Source organism: Mixophyes fleayi, chromosome 6, assembly GCF_038048845.1.
Source record: "Mixophyes fleayi isolate aMixFle1 chromosome 6, aMixFle1.hap1, whole genome shotgun sequence".
Taxonomy (NCBI): Eukaryota; Metazoa; Chordata; class Amphibia; order Anura; family Limnodynastidae; genus Mixophyes; species Mixophyes fleayi.
Genome location: NC_134407.1, coordinates 209,431,260 through 209,448,201, shown reverse-complemented (window position 1 = coordinate 209,448,201; position 16,942 = coordinate 209,431,260). Strand labels below are relative to the sequence as shown.

The 16,942-nt window shown below is 40.0% G+C and overlaps 1 protein-coding gene across 4 annotated transcripts; it reads left to right on the top strand.

Annotated features, from left to right (window-relative positions):
* Positions 1 to 53: 53 nt before the first annotated feature.
* Positions 54 to 14,648, top strand: LOC142159802 (uncharacterized). 4 transcript variants are annotated; one of them, XM_075214546.1, is made up of 10 exons: positions 55 to 126; positions 512 to 707; positions 2,575 to 2,712; positions 2,845 to 3,036; positions 3,161 to 3,239; positions 3,402 to 3,523; positions 3,943 to 4,039; positions 8,776 to 8,873; positions 10,086 to 10,188; positions 12,037 to 14,648. In XM_075214546.1, exons 3-10 carry the CDS (start codon positions 2,635 to 2,637, stop codon positions 13,509 to 13,511), a joined length of 2,244 nt encoding a protein of 747 aa, XP_075070647.1. In that variant the 5' UTR covers positions 55 to 126; positions 512 to 707; positions 2,575 to 2,634; the 3' UTR covers positions 13,512 to 14,648. The 4 variants fall into 4 exon arrangements, with proteins under 4 accessions (XP_075070649.1, XP_075070647.1, XP_075070646.1 ...); XM_075214545.1 differs by having other exon boundaries at positions 61 to 126; positions 509 to 707; XM_075214548.1 differs by lacking the exon at positions 512 to 707 and having other exon boundaries at positions 54 to 122.
* Positions 14,649 to 16,942: the final 2,294 nt, after the last annotated feature.

Sequence of the window (16,942 nt, the reverse complement as noted above, 5' to 3'; positions counted from 1 at the left end):
CACCAACACACACAGGTAAACTACATTTCCCGTGATCCTCCATGCTCGGTCAGGTCATAGTTCACGCGACATTATTACGGCTGAGACGGGGCAGAAGGAGTAGAGAAGATTATTCTTAACCAGTGGGTGAGAAATTCTGTCTTCTGTATGTTCCTGGTAATACAATAGGGGTCATCTATTTATCTCCCTAGTGCTGCTGAAGGGTGATGTTGGGGATATTGCATTTGTAGGTGCCCATCACTGGTATATACTCAGTACCTCTTTATGGCTTACTCTAGGTACAGCCATATACAAAGTTGCAAAGGCTTAGCTCCAGTGATACCTGGATTATTGTTTTACTAGGTAACAAGATCTGTAGGTAATATTACAGCCATACAGATTGTGCTAAGCTCTGCAGCTGGACTGCTGTATGAATGTCTGTTGCCTAAATAAAAGATTTTAAAATAAGTTTTTGCACCTTTGCTATGTAATGCAAGTCAGTTTTATTATTTTCCTTCCTTTTGTACAGTAGAAAACACATCCAACATGAAGTGCATTGATTTGGAGGTTGAGGGATGATGTAAGCCATTCTTTATGGTTTGCCTGTGTGTGTATCCTGGTCTATTGTGTTTAGCCACTACATCTCCTCTGGTCCACATCTCCGAGGTCTCGTCAAGCGGTTGAGTTGCTGTACATAGAAGAAATAAAGATCCGAAGGCTTCTATAAAGTGAGAATGGCCATTTATTTAGAAAACAGTTCTCTTATCATTACACATTACTTTCTTATCATCAACATTTATTTATATAGCGCCAGCAAATTCCGTAGCGCTTTACAATTGGGAATAAACATTAATAAAACAATACTGGGTAATACAGACAGACAGAGAGGTAAGAGAACCCTGCTCGCAAGCTTACAATCTATAATCTTATTGGTAAATATATAAGTTTCATATATCTGGAGTACAGACAACCCATTAACTCATGAAGATCTGGCTATGAAGCCTACTTCCACAATAGCAACTATCTGAGTATAAATTATATTAGACGGGAATGCTCTGTTTGTGTTAGATTTATCAAACTTTACAAAAAGGGAAAAGTTGAGGTGTTGCCCATAGCAACCTATCACATACTAGTACATTCTAGAAAATGATCGTTCTGATTGGTTACTGTGGGCAACACCTCAACTTTTCCTTTTTAGAAGATTTGAATAAACCACCCTATGGATTTGTCATTAAATGTTCAGAGTCATGTGGTTTCTCTGGAGTTAATGCTGATTTGGGCAGTTGAGCAGACATATAGTACTAATGTGCGTGCAACAATGAATGCTTTATACCAGTTACATTTACAGATAATACTTGGCTTGTGATTGCCATGAAGCACCAGGTAGAGTGGATTCACGGTTTTAACCTTACGTTGAATGTCTTTATTTTCTGGTTCAGGTCCTTTAGGATTTAATGAGCAATCTAGTGAGCGACGAGCTCTGGGTGAGGGTTGTAGTGGGTGAATGTATGGAGAAATGTTGTGAGAGATACAGTTAAAATAATCTTAATATAATAACATTAATGTAAAAAAAAAAAATGTAATGTGTGTGGATTGGGCAGGATATGTCTGTAACAGGGTGATGATGGACGGGTGTCTAAAATTGGGGTGTGGTGGTGGACAAGGGAACTAAATATGTATTGTCGGTGGTGGATAATGGATGAAGGATAATGAGATGTGCGGAATTAAATGAGGTGACGCAGATACTTGTAGGTGGAGTAGATAGAAGTGATAGGTGGAAGAAGAGTTTGGTGTGAATAAACTATGGCGGGTTATGGAATATGCGGTAAATATTAAGGTATACTGTTTGGAAATAAGGAGTGTGTGACTGTAAGGTGGTAAGAGATGGATGGACTGTGTAAAGGATGTAATGTTAGGAGAAGAGGATGGGTGCAGATGGAGCACTATACTCTAAGATGAGCAGTGTGGTCTAGCGTCCATCTCCTTGTGCACGAACACTAACCATGCTGCACTTAGTAACACCATGGAGTTAGTGGGTATTGTCTGACACAAGATCATCATCTCCACTTTGAGAAGTGACAGATTACCATATTGGTGTTATTATATCATGCTCCGTTTGTACTTGTAAAAAAATCTATATTTAGGTTAAGTAAATAGGTATGAACAACATATGATTTTCAACCACATTTGTCTCTGACAGTGTAGTGAACCCGTTACCTACCTATCATGCCCTTTGTACAAACTGCTTTACCAAGTCAACTCTCTGGTAGAGCAATGACTTTATTGACGTGGAAAAAATAATGTAAATGTGTAGTCCCTAGTTAACTCTTTGGTTCAGCTAGAGACCCTGTCCTGTCAAAATTAGTGTTGGTATTGCTTGGTACTTCTGTTTGATTTAGGATTTGTTTCATCCAAGTTGTTGCTCAGAAAATATGGCAGAACTGCGGAGAGTTTTTTCTGGGGGCGAGGGGTTTGCTGAGAAGATCTGTGATTCGGCGTCAGCAAGTTATTTAAAAAAAAATAAAATAACACACAAAATAGATGCATATTTGTATCACCTCATCTCAGAAATGTGCTTCATGTCTATACCCACAGAGAGCATCTTAAATCCATCAACTCTACCAGGACCAGAGTCCACTCTCGGAGTCCTATAGAATGGATAAGGACAGGAGTCACATGACCGAGAGGATATTAAATCTCACCCTGGAGATCCTCTACCTGCTGACTGGAGAGGTGAGGGGATCTGGGAATGTCACACTGACATCTCTGATATCTCATTCACAACAACAGGGGCCTGCAGACCACTTATAGGGTAGTGACCAATGTATCTGTACGGTATTTAGTAGTATCTGTCTCATCACTTAGGATTATGTACCACTGAAGAAGCTCAGTGAACGAGTGACACCCAGCAGCAGCAGTGGCCATGTGTCGGGAAGATGGAGCAGGACCCAGAGCCCCATCATGGAACCTCCACCTCACTCACTGATACATGAGAGAAACAATGACCAGAGGATTCTAGAACTCACCAACAAGATCATTCAGCTGCTGACTAGAGAGGTGACTGCTGGGAATGGGACATTATACAGTAACACCAGGGGATGTGTCTGGGTGATGACTGTATCATTGTGTGTGTCAGGTTCCTATAAGGTGTCAGGATGTCACTGTCTATTTCTCCACACAGGATATGGACTCTTTGGAAGAAGAGGGCGATTTCTGCAATGAAGCGAAAGTGGAGAATTACCAGCCACTGAAATCATTGGGTAAGAGAAGATTTATCCGTGGTGTAAAGATGATATTGTACATTTTAGTCAATTAAGAAATGTTAATGACCGCTAGCTGAGCATTAGTGTTTATGAGGACAGGTCACCAATCTATACATCCTTGATACATCCTGTAAAAACAACTGGGTGTGTTTCCTACAGATGGATCCAGTAACAGAAGTACACCCAACAGATGTCCTAGTCCTCTTAATGGAAAGCAATGGAAAGTGAAGGAGGAGGAGGACGAAGACGAGGATGACTATGATAGTCCATTAGATTGTGAGGTAGGACAATGGAAGATTTCCACATGGCCATACAACCTGTTCGATAGGTAATGGATCTAAAAGATGTCTTCCACATATTGATAATGATGATCCTTAAGTATAATTGCAGCCTCAATGTATTTTTACCACAGTTTGGGATCACTGTTTTTTCACTAAATCAAGATTTATTTATTTATTTTTTTTGTTTTTGTTTTTTACATACTTTTTTTTATGCTTTTTATGTAGTCTTGTTCATTGGCTGCAGACTTTGATATAGTTTTTTCTTTGCAGCTGCTGAGATATTTTTGTTGTTGTTGTTGTCCTAAAAACTGATTATCATGTGTACGATCACTGACACTAAATAAAGTACTGGGGGAACACGCGGTGTGATTGAAATATTTGTCATCTCTAATTATTTTTTCCTATGTGGTGATATTTAGTGGGACGGTTTGGCAGACGTGAAAGTTGAGCTTGTATCACAGAGTGATGATGCGGAGGAGATGTACGTGAAGGTGAAAGTTGAAAATATCAGCACAGGTGAGTGATCACTAAATAGGAGAACATTGACATATTGACCTTGATCAGTCATTCCAGCAGTCTCTCATTCTACACCCCTCCCTGTCACTACAAACTATGAGGCAAAAGCTTCTAGGGATATCGGACTCTTGATGCAAATAGCCCAGATATATTTTAACCAATCTGATGTAAGGCTGGGTACACACTATGGAAAATTTCTCACAATGAGATATCTGGAACGATTTTACCAACAAATGAAAAACCACATGAGCATGCAGGTTCATGTGTGCACACTTACATGATTTACCTTCAGATCTGTGCTCTTCATCTGTCATAACTATCTGCTGAAAAGATTGTGACTCTAAACTCTGTGAAGAGCTATGGACACTGCCGGTCGTGAGTACGTACACATTTCAGAATTTTCCCAACATCATTCCATCATCGTTCGTGATTTTTAGTTAGTTTATAAAGTAAAGTCAAACGATACGATGTGCTTTGATATGATAAAACATGATCGTGGAAGCGTACACACTAATGCAATATCTGATCAAACGGATGTTTATCGTGTTATTGACATGATAAATGGGTGAAAAACCTGTAGTGTGTACCTAGCAAATGTCTACTTTGCTATGGTCTGTTCTGCTCATGTCTACTATCTGTAACATGTTAATCTATGAATATTTGTATACTCTTTACAGTTTGAATTTCTTTTTAAATTGCATTTAAGTTTTTCATGAGCCCATCACTGGTGTGTTCAAAAATCTCTTTTCTCTGATTTTGCACTTTCGTTTCCTTAATTTTTATACCTCAAATTTACACAGTATTTTGTACTGTTACAGTGCACTTCAATGTTTATTTATTGTGCTACATCAAGTGCTCAGTACAGTAGCTCATGTTTTTGTAATGTAAATGGCACAAAATATTATGTATATAGTATATGTCTAGTCAATTTTGCTTGTTTCATGAGCGATAAGTACAGATCTGTTTTTAACAACTTATTGGTCTGTGTGTGTGATAAATATATATATATTTTTCCATCCTAATGGAACATTGGGGTATAGTATGCAGTTCCAGCAGCTTTACATTTTACTGTTCAAGCTCCTCTTTGCCCCCATTGGCTGCATAGGACTTTTTATAGTTCCCGCCAGAGCTGGGCGCGATGGCTGCCTGCGGTGGATACTGTCAGCTGCCACCACGTCTAGTCGCTTCCGTGGGTTTTCCATATTTTGGAAGGGTCTGATTCTGAGTTTTCGTTTCAGGAGGAAGGAGAAGTGGTGAAGGCTCTGACCTACAGGAGGCAGGGAGTGGATGATTAAGGCTGCGTCGTTTGGTGGACGCTAGAGATTAAGTACAATAGGAAATCAGAGATTGCGGGCAGTCAAGAGGAAACAGATTGTTTCCTTTCCCTCATCCGCTGAGTTGTTTAGTGAAGTGTGGGTTAGACCTGATCATAGGATTCTTCAGTTTGGTCCCTACCGTTCAGCCTGTTGACAGCGCCGAGGGTGTTCACAAAGATCATGGAAGTGATAGTGGCCCATTTCTGATCCAGATCGGTGACAATCGGCAGATCGTCCAGGTAAGGAATGACCAATGCATATTCCTTAGTCTTGCTTCAGGCTCTTGTTCAGGAGCTGACCCAAACTTTAGAAGCTCACAGTTTAATCATCAGTTACAGGAAATTCACCCTGGTCCCTTCCCTGAGGATGATCTGCCTGTTGCTTCTGTTTGACGCAAAGGGTGTTCTTATCAGAGGACAAGATCATCTCTCTACAGGGACTGGTAAAGTCCCGGACAGTTTGCATAGAGTTGTCTGGTCTCCTATGCTTGAAGGTCCTTGGAAAATGGTTTCCACCTTTGAGGCGGTGGAATTTGAGGTTGTTTTAAATCTAACTCATTTCGAAGTGGAACAAATCTTAAAATCTCTTTACCAGACAGATCTTCATACAGTCTCCAAAGGTTCATTTTGTTGTTCCGTTGGTGGCTGAGAAGTGACAACCTCAACAGAGGTTGCCTATTTGCCATCTAGGACTAGACATTGTTGACCACAAATGCCAGATTCTGAGAATGGGGGGCCGTCTTGCTTCATTGACAATTGCAGGGTCTTTGGACTCTTCCAAGCTTTCAATAGATGTGCTGCAATTTATGTCTGTTTTCAATGCTCTAGCTACAGGGTGGCGGTTCTTGAAAGGAACGCCCATCAAGATTCAATCAGATAAGACAATGCCACAATGGTGGCTTTCCTAAATCAATAGATGGGCACCAAGAATGCCCTGCACATGAGAGAGACAAGCAGAATAATGCGATTGCTGGAACCTTCTGGCCATTGTAGTAGCTTTGATCCCAGGGGTAGACATCTGCGTAGCAGATTATCTCAGCAGACAGACCCTTCGCCCTGGGGAATGATCCATTTATCCAGAGGTTTTCCAGCAAATTGTGGATAGGTGGGGGCAATCTGATATCGACATGATGGCATCTCAATTGAACCACAAGGTGGCACGCTTCTGCTCCAGGACAAGGGATCCACAGGCTTTTTTGGTAGACACCATATTGGTTTCTCGGAATTTCTGATTTGCATCTTCCCTCCAGTAGTGATGCTTTCGCCGGTGCTCAATAAGGTAAAAAGAGAGGGCATTCGAGTGATTCTGGTAGTAACGGACTGACCCAGAAGTGCTTGGTTCACAGACATCCTAAGCATGGTAGAGGGCCCATCGTGGCTCATATCTTTATGGCCACACCTGTTAAATCAGGGCCCCTTTATGCACTAGCGTTTACCTTGGCTTTGACTGGCGATGCTGTTGAAGCCATGATTCTTAGAGCTATGGTTGTTGTCCAGACCATGCTCAAGGCTCGGAAGCAGGTTTCGGCTAAGAATTACTACAGGGTTTGAAAGCTTAAAATCTCCTGGTGTGAATTGAAGGGGTTTCCTACCTCTTCTTTTTGGTTGGCCTTGTTACTGTTGTTCCTGCAGGAATGTCTGGATGGGGTTTTAAAACTCAGCTTTTTGTAGTTTCAGTTCTCGGCACACTCTGTTTTCTTTCAGAGAAACCTGTCTCTTTTACCTGAAGTGCAGATCTTCTTGTAGGGAGTAATGCATGTGCAGTCTCCATACAACCTCCCACTAGCTCCGTTGGATCTCAAGCTTGTGCTGACGGCCTTGCAGCATCCTCCTTTCGAACAAACTGATTTGGTGGCATTAAGGTTCTTAACCTGGAAGATTACTTTCCTGTTAAGAGCTAAGAGAGTTTTTAGCCTGTTGCTCTGTCTTGTAGATCTTCCGTGAGGAGAGTGTGTTGCTTAGGACTAAATCTTCCTTTGATCCCAAAGTAGTCTTCAAGTTCCATCTTAATTAGGACATAGTCATTCTGGCCTTAGAGTGGGATAAGTCTTCAGAGCAAGATTGCTCTCCTTGCTCTCTGCACATGGTTATGACTTTGAGGACCTATATACATAGGACCAGAGATTTACTCCGGATGGACGACTTGTTGGTTCTTTACAATGCTCACAAGTGAAGCTGGCCAGCTTATAAGCAAACCATTGCCAGGTGGATTACTTAGATAATTCACCAGGCTTACACTCGGACAGGACAGCCTATCCCTGAAAATGCAAGGTCACATTCCACTAGATATGTTGGGTGCTTCTTGGGCAGCGCGGCATGGAGCCTCGGCTGAGCAGCTGTGCCGGGTGTCGCCTAGTCTTTAATGCACACCATCACAAAGTTTTATAGATACAATACTTTTGCATCCAAAGATGCCAGTTTTGAACATAAGGTGCTGCGCACCGCAACTTCCATTTGGAACAGCTCTGGGATGTCCCCAGTGTTCGTGTGCCTCATTAAAATAACTGAGAAAAGAATTTAACGCAAGTACAAAAATTCCATTTTCTTTAAATTCTGTGGGGACTCTGGATGCCCACCCTTTCCGATCTTTGTACCTTGTTGTTTTTTATTTGTTCACTATTACAACCAATGGGAGTATAGAGGGGATAGAGCTTGAGTTTTTGTTGGAAAATTTAAAGTGCCCAAGCTCCTGTCACTCCACTCTGTACCTCGGTGTTCCTGTGTCCTCCATTAAATTCAGAGAAAAATATTTAATATAAGTACAAAAATCCCATTTTTTTCCCCCTCACAAGAAATTGCAATGGTTCTTAAAATGATGGTTTGACTGTAATTTAAAAAAAAATGTTTACTTTGCTTCAATCGATGAGTCTTTAGAATACACATCCCTTGCAGTACAATCTTTACATTGAAGAGGCTGGGGCACAATGTTTCCTTGTTCACTGAGAGATTCCAAAATATCGCCCACTATGCAGCTTCCTTATTCAGCGTAGTCTCTCCTAGAATTATACTAAATTTAGAAAGTAGATGGCTCCAGTACTCTATCTAAGTATTAACAACTTGAACAGTATGTGGCAGCAACACTACACTTATTGCTTACCTATTCTAGCAAAACAATATAGCAATATGCAGTCTATTTTCATTCTATTTTCTCTATACTTGTGTATGTATAGATAGATAGCTTTCATGATAATGACAAAAACAATAAAGTTTTGTGTTATATATAATCTTAATGTCAGTTGTATTGTGTTACATTAATAAGTGTAATCTCACACACATGACTGTGAATTATTATTAATTGCTCTGGTCACGAGGGCACTTCATGGAAGGGGGGGCGTGATCGTATCTGTGTAAGTAGGATGTTGTACACACGTGAAACACACAGACCCTCTGATAATTGTAGTATCTATTTTTTTTTCTATAGATAAATCCAGTGATATTGGCTCCCCAGACAGATGTACCAGCCCTCTGTATTCAAAATTTTGCAAAGAGGAAGAAAATGACATCCCCGAGCATTATAAGGTGACATTTACTTGGTTATAACTTATTTTATTTTAAAATTCAAATACACAATATAAAACAATGATAACACTTATTCTACAAAGCCACGTCTGTGATATGTGACAAAGACTTGCATCAGTTTTGCAATCTCAACCTCACTTGAGAGGTAGTTGTAATAATGAGGTCTCTCAAAGTGGGTGGTGGTGTTCTCTGTATACAAAGGACAAAGAAAAATGCATAATGGAATTATTGTCTCTAGTTGTCTATTCTGTAATAGACAATAACTTGAGCTGATCTGACATTCAAGAAAAGGTGGGGCAGTACAGTGCAGCTTCCTCACAATATAGGTTTCAGGTTTAGTTCTGACGCTGTCTTCTGTTGATTTGTACAAGTGACACTTTATTTTCCACGTGAATTTGACGTCACTTTTCTCTGGACACAGGGAATTTAATCATTCCAAATGCAGGGAGAGTTTAGGTTGCTTTCCATTCTGGAGAAGGCAGCTTCCTTGTTTTTGTGAAGTAGAAGGATGTACATGATTTTTTTTATCTGTAGGATTTCATAAGGTTCTAGTTTGGCAAATAGTTGTGGCTAGTTTCAGTTTGCAGGCAAGAAATATCGGTATTTATAGTTGGGTTGTCAGAGGATTAATGCAATTTCTTGTAGGTCCCTTCTTTTCTGAACGGTAACAGGAGCCAAGTTATTGAATAGCATTCTAGATGTTTTGAGGTCTTCCACTGATGGTAAATTTCATGTACATGCTGAGGTTCACATCTTTTGTGGTTTGCACTGATGCAACTCGGGGTCTGAATACTCTGTGGCTCTCTGTAACCCTTTCCGGTAGTTTGGTAGAGCCTGAGAATCAAAAAAATCTCTGCAATATATTTTACACAAATAAATTTCGACAGTCTTAACCTTTATTTTCAAGTAGCAGGACACCCTGCTCTCGCCATAAATATAATGCAGGATTTAACACAGAATAATGTATATTACATTCATGGTTCAAATCTGAAAATTGCCCGCCTTTTAAAAACGCATCTTAGATTTAAGATGACAACACGGTGTTGTTTTAAGACCGCGGTCTGTCCGTAAGTATTAAAGGAAGTCTGTAAAGATGATGTAATACAAGCTCTCTAGATGAACAAACATATAACCCTCACTTCAGCATTTAACAGGGATTTACCTGTAGTTTGTATTTGCTGACGTAACAACTGTTTTTATTTATTTTTTTAGGAGGGAGACACAAACATTGTAGAAGTTGATATTGTTTCACAGTCTGAAGATGAGACCGTGGTGAACATTAAAGAGGAGGAAATTGCTGTAGATATCAGTGAAGGTGGGTAACAAGCGCCAAGTACTACCCCTGGTTACCAGCTAACAGGAAATGTATGATAGTCCATAATATCAGGGTGAAACGTTACATCTCCTGTATGAAAGAAGGTAGAGTTCAATAAAAACTAGCCGTCTTTCAGACTTTACTATACTGTTTATATATTTAGCAAACGAAACATTTTGAGACTCTGGAGACTTGTAAACCTCTTTCTTGGCTTCCATGAACTCCTTACCGTCTTGGTGATGTTACTATTTTTACTTTTGGTTGTCCGTGCTCAATGCTGTATTTTTTTTCTTTATTGAAATTTTTCTCATAAAAAAATGATATACATTCTGCCACATTGAATTTTACAAAAGATTTTTCTTTATTAGTTTGCTGGGCATTTAAAGAATTGAGACGATAGTTTCTTCTTCCTACCTAATTGATTAACACCTTTTGCAAATTATCCCCTTTATTTTTTCTTCAGAAGACTCAATTTTCATAAAATAGCATTCGTTTGCTTATACTTCGAGTCACTGCAAAAAATCTACCTAAAATGGCCATTTTTTTTATTGAAATTGCAACAACTAAAAGTAAATGTGTGGGTTTTTGCTTTTGTTTTTTTTTTTTTTGTTTTTTTTAAACTAAACACCACCAATAAATACTTTGCGGATTTTGCTTCGGCATCAACCAACTTTCCAAAACAGTAATTCTACACATAGGGACATATTCAATTAGGTTTTCGGTCCGCAGTAATGCGCATTACCATGAAAACTGCACACTATTGTCGGTAATACGGTACCGTAATAACGCAGATTTTCCTATGCAACCTTATGGGCTGCGCATGAAAATCCACATTATTACGGTATCATGGATTGACTTTGAGGCCCGTGCCGGCGCATTACAGCGGCCTGAAAACCTAATTAAATAATTAAATATGCCCCATAGTGTTTCAGCACTGGAAACGCATAAAGCTTTTTTTTGCTAACTTGCATCATCTTGGTTGAAGCGCATAAAATGCATAGCAGCAATATGGGTATGCCTTGTTGGGATACCATGAACTAGACACACTACTGCATCAATTGAGCGTATTTCCTGAGTTTATTGAAGCCAGGGTGTGGGGGATCTGGGTATTTTAACCCCACCCTCCACTTTGGACTTCTTAACGCTTTCTTTAGTGTATTATTGTCTGGTAAATAACTACAAAGGGGGCACCTTATTTGAAAGAGAGGGCTCTGCTCTTTCAACCAATGGTCCCCCGAGTCACTAGGTGCTAGGATGGGGGAGATCTGTGCATTACAAAACATCACCCACATCCTGGGTTCTCTATAATGTTTTCTGTAGTGTAGGGTGTTATTGTCTGGTGATCACCAAAGACTAACTACTAAGGGACTTGCCTCTTTCAAATAAGGGTGCCCTTGATTTTTTTTTTTTTTTTTTAAGCCAGGTTGGGAAAGATCTGTACCCGTCTCCATCAGGGACTTCTAATTTTCACTCCCCTTTTTCAAACGAGGACACCCCTGAGTTTCCACGTGCCTGATGAAAAAGATTTTAGTGCCCTCATCCCTTTCCCTGGCTTTTCATTATTTATCTGTAGGCGGTGGATGAGGAGGCAGAGCTTAACTTCATCATCATGATGACATCATTAAGCCCCTCCCCTCCACAATTGGCCACCAATAGGAAATAATTGTAGGGGATTTGTAAATTATAATTTAAGTTTCTTTGAACCCCTGTGTGGTACGGACGACTCCCAGTCTTCCTTAGCACTGAAGGGGTTGAATAACAATCTTCATCTACTTTACCTTGTGTATTTGCGTAAATAACACATTTAGAATGTTTAAATGCAAAACTGTTTTATTCTGCTCTTAACAGCTGGATACAGCAGGAATACGGCGGAGATGTATCACGTTTCATCTTCAACATTTGAAATGACGGGTACCGAAACAAACTGTTCCCCCGGAAAATATCTAAGTGGCTCAAATAAAGTTCCAAGTTCTGAGGGGTCAACCAACGAATCAAAATCCTCGAGTTACTCTTATAACTCTGACGGCGGTACACATGGCACAGTTAACACTGGCAATGAAGACTTTATTTGCAGTGAGTGTGGAGAGAGTTTTCCCACAAAACCGCAACTTGCTTCCCACCAGAAAATTCACACAGGTGAGAAGCCTTTTGTTTGTTCGGAATGCGGGAAAGGCTTTACCCGTAATACGATTCTAGTAGAACATATGAGGCTGCACACGGGAGAAAAACCATACGCTTGCTCTGAATGTGGGCAAAGGTTTATCAGCAATGGGCAACGCATTAGACATGAGAGACTTCACACAGGGGAAAAACCTTATGTATGCAACGAATGTGGAAAAGGTTTTACCCGTAACACCATTCTTGTTGAACACAAGAGAATTCACACAGGAGAGAAACCATTTCCCTGTTCTGAGTGTGGAAAGCGGTTTACATCCAACTCTCAGCTCGTTAAGCATATAAAATATCACAGAGGGGAAAAACCTCATGTGTGTTTAGATTGCGGGAAGCGATTTATTAGTAACGGGTTGCTGGTTATACATCAGAGAATTCACACAGGAGAGAAACCGTTTGTATGTCCGGACTGTGGAAAAGCTTTTGCCCGTAATGCTATCCTTCAAGAGCACATGCGGATTCACTCGGGGGAAAAACCATTTGAATGCAAAGAGTGTGGAAAACGGTTTGCTAGTAATTCACATCTGGCTAAACATCAGAAAAACCACAGAGGTGAGAAACCACACGCATGTCCTGATTGTGGGAAAAGGTTCATCTGTAATGCACTTCTTATCATTCATTACAGAAGTCACACTGGTGAGAAGCCATTTGTTTGCAATGAGTGTGGAAAATGTTTTGCCAAGAAAGGAAGCCTTGTTACACACCAGAGAATTCACACCGGGGAAAAACTCTTCATCTGTCCGGATTGTGGGAAAGGCTTCGCTCAGGGCTCAGATCTAGTTGCTCATCGGCGAATTCACACAGGGGAAAAACCCTTTGCCTGCTCTGAATGCGGAAAGCGATTCACCCAAAACTCCCAACTGGCGGTACATCAGAAAAATCACACCGGAGAGAAACCTTACACTTGTTCTGTTTGTGAGAAAAGCTTCACTACAAAGGGAAGTCTCGTTACTCATCAGAGAATTCACACCGGAGAGAATCTTTTCGTTTGTTCCATTTGCGGCAAAGGCTTCACCAGTAACTCGAAGCTTGTTATTCACCAGAGAACTCACACAGGAGAGAAACCGTTTATCTGCTCGGAATGCGGGAAGGGCTTTGTCAGTAACTCTGTCCTTGTTGCTCATAAAAAACTTCATGAGGGGAAGCAATAGTTATTTTCTTTTATTATACTGCAGATGCAAGCAAATTTGCTGAAGGTGGAAATGTCAGTTTGAAAATCAAATAGTTACATTAGGACACTGCTTTTTAGACTGCAAGTTTACTGGTGAAATTCGTCCTGATTAATGGAGAGGCTCAGTTGCCAGAATAGAATTGATTTACATAGGTTAGAAGAGAATGGCAATCTGGGAAGGTCAAAGACCTGAATTGGGAAGTAATTCTGAGATTTATATTGAGCGGACAAGAAAAACAAATGCCCGTATCACAATAACAGAGTATTATTTGAGTAGCCGAGGCTAATGCAAAGTACTCTGGAGCATTGTTGTACTTTTAAACGAGCGTGGAACACATCATTAGTCTCCAACAGAGGTGCTTAAGTATTTAGCTATCTGTAGGACATATTTATTGCGTGTAGTTGGAGCCCATGTCTTCTTTTAATTAATTTTATGAGTGTAGTGTAATGAACTGGTAAGTGGTACCAAGATCCCTGTGTAGAACAGTTTACCGTAGGAGATAATGTGTATTTGTACACATGTCAGTGAATGCAGCTCGTGGCACAGTGGTTAGCATTGTTGCCTTATAGTCCTGGGGTGTCATGAATTCAGTTCCAACCAGGGGGTAAATGTATCAAGCTGAGAGATTTCCGGCGGGCTTGAAAAGTGGAGATGTTGCCTATAGCAACCAATCAGATTCTAACTATCATTTTGTAGAATGTACTAAATAAATGATAGCTAGAATCTGATTGGCTTTTCAAACCCTCCGGAAAACTCTCAGCTTTATACATTTACCCCCAGGGCTTTAACTGTGTGGATATTTTTTTGTTCTCCCCGTGTTTGTGTGACTTTCCTCCGGTTTCCTCCAACAGTCCAAAATTATGCGGATAAGTTAATTGGCTTCTGACAAAAATGGTCCCAATCTCTCTGTGTGTGATAAGGAAGTTAGATTGTAAGCTCCACTGTCACAGGGACTGATATGATTGGCTCTGTAATAATAATAATGCAGTCTTATTTCATGAAGGTGAGGTTGGGTTTAATGATAATACTTGTGTGAAGCATAGTGGGGAGGAAAAACAAGTTTAAGAACCACAGCATTTAGCAAACTCATAATAAAAGGGATTTGTATGTTTCAAATGCGTTAAACCGGAAATTATTTTACTAAAAACATTTTTTTTTTTTTTAAAAAGGCACATATATTAGCTATATTTACTTGTAAAATGTGCTCATATTTCTTCCATTCATTGCTTCTATTATTAATAGTAGAACTAGTAAAACCAGACATACCTATTTTAATTAAATAAATATTCTTATGGAGACAATCTGTTGGTTTGCTTTCTTGAAACCTGTGTATGGATAGGAACGGAATTGTTTGGTTATAACAAGCACAATAAGGTGCATAGATTATCAATTAACAAAAATATGCAAAAAACTACACAGAATATAGTTAATTAAATGAGAACAATAACAAAGTTTAAAAAAACAACAACAGATTTATTACAGCAAGCTCATATATTTTTCAATTTCATTATGATTTAATATTGCAAATATAAACACTTTTGAGAGGATACCTGACAGCAGCAATTGCTGGGATTCACCTGGCTTTTAGAAGTGTGTGGTGTGTATTCAGAGTATTGGAAGTTTAGCAAAGTCTACCTTTTTTTTTTTTTCTTTTTTTTTCTCAGTGCGATATATAATAATGCCCAAAAAAATTATTATTTTTCTCTAATAATTTAGTTTTTCAATGTTGCCCTTAGCAGTCAGTGGGCAGAAATGGAATGTCATGTAGTGGGTTTCTTTGTAAACTACCCATAACATAAAATAAGGGTGTTTGACATGGTGTATACGTGTGCCCTAGCAATATGGCAACAATTTAGGGTGCCCTGTTCTGCTTGTGCTAAACCCTGTCTGTCGGTGTCGGCCTCCCCTTCCAGGGCCGTACCCGGGTACAGTCTGGTTCAATTTAGTACAGTAGTCAACAGCGTTCATTATGAAAGATGTGTTCCCCATCCCCGAAACAGGATGTTCACTTTGGAATTGTTGCAGGAATCCCGACACGAGCTGGGGCGTCATTCTATGCAGTAAGCCATAGGGAAACCAGGGGGGGGTCCTAGTGCCTGGAAACCCCCTCCAAGCATAGGGCACTGTATAATTGAGGTGGCTGGACCCTGCCCCAGCTTCACACGGCTCTGTTTGAAAAGGGAGAGCTACGTGCACCTAACGGTGGTGAACGCAGCATTGCCCATGTATATTATGGGGATAGGAAGAGTTGGAGAGCAGCCAAGCACTGTCTAATATTATAGCCATGCCCCCATGCATGCTGGTCACACCCACTGGCGGTGTAGTGTGGAAACCCCCCTCTACAAATCCTGCATTTGCCCCTGTAAGTGGAGGAAAAAATGGTGTAAGGATGTTTAGTGTGAGTCATTTTTTCTTAGGTTTTAATTTTTTTTTTTACATTAAATCTCTTGTGGATATCAAATTTTATAAAAACAATTAAATTAATCCCTTTGTATCTGGAGGGTTTTTTCTAACTTCATGACCACACTGAAGCTGTCAGTTTTACCAAGATGCTTCTTTGAGTCTCAAAATTATTGAGAGCTCTTTATTTGAGTTAAATGAAATGTTTATATAATGTATTCCTTTAATTTTCGGCAAAAAAAATCACTATAGTTAATCTTAAATTACACCTTTGAAACTGTGTACGGTCTTCTTCTGAACAAGCATGTTCAAGTATCCGCCATTCAGCCTTATCTATGACAGAAGCATAAGAAGTCGGAGTACTAGGCCACTAGCCCACTTCACATCCCTCTTTCCCACTAGGTACCAATTCACAACTGTTCACCCGAATCCTCCAGTGGTAGTGAAATGGTACTAGTTTTAAAAGACCCAAAATGAAAAAAGACTCTCCTCACCCCTTTCATAATCCTGTACATGACTTAAGAGAATGTTCTGAGTCAGAGAGGTCTTATAAACTGCATTATTTGGGAGATTTAACATAGAAACAGAGAATTTGACGGCAGATGAGAACCACTTGGCCCATCTAGTCTGCCCATTGTTTTTATTAACCTATGGTAACCTCAAACCCTATTTGGTCCTTTAATCTTTGTAAGGATATCCTTCTGTCTATCCCAAGCATGTTTAAACTGCTCTACTGTATTAGCCTCTACCACCTCTGATGGGAGCTTATTCCACGTATCCACTACCTTTCCTGTGAAGTAGTTTTTCCTCTGAACCTACTTCCCTCCAGTCTGTGTATGTCCTCGTGTTCTAGTACTTCTCTTCCTTTGAAGAATGTTTCACTTCTGTACCTTGTTCAAACCTTTAATATATATGAAAGTTTCTATCATGTCCCCCCTTTCTCTTCTCTGCTCCAAACTATATATATTAAGACCTTTTAGTCTTTCCGGGTAAGTTTTGTGCTGTAGGCC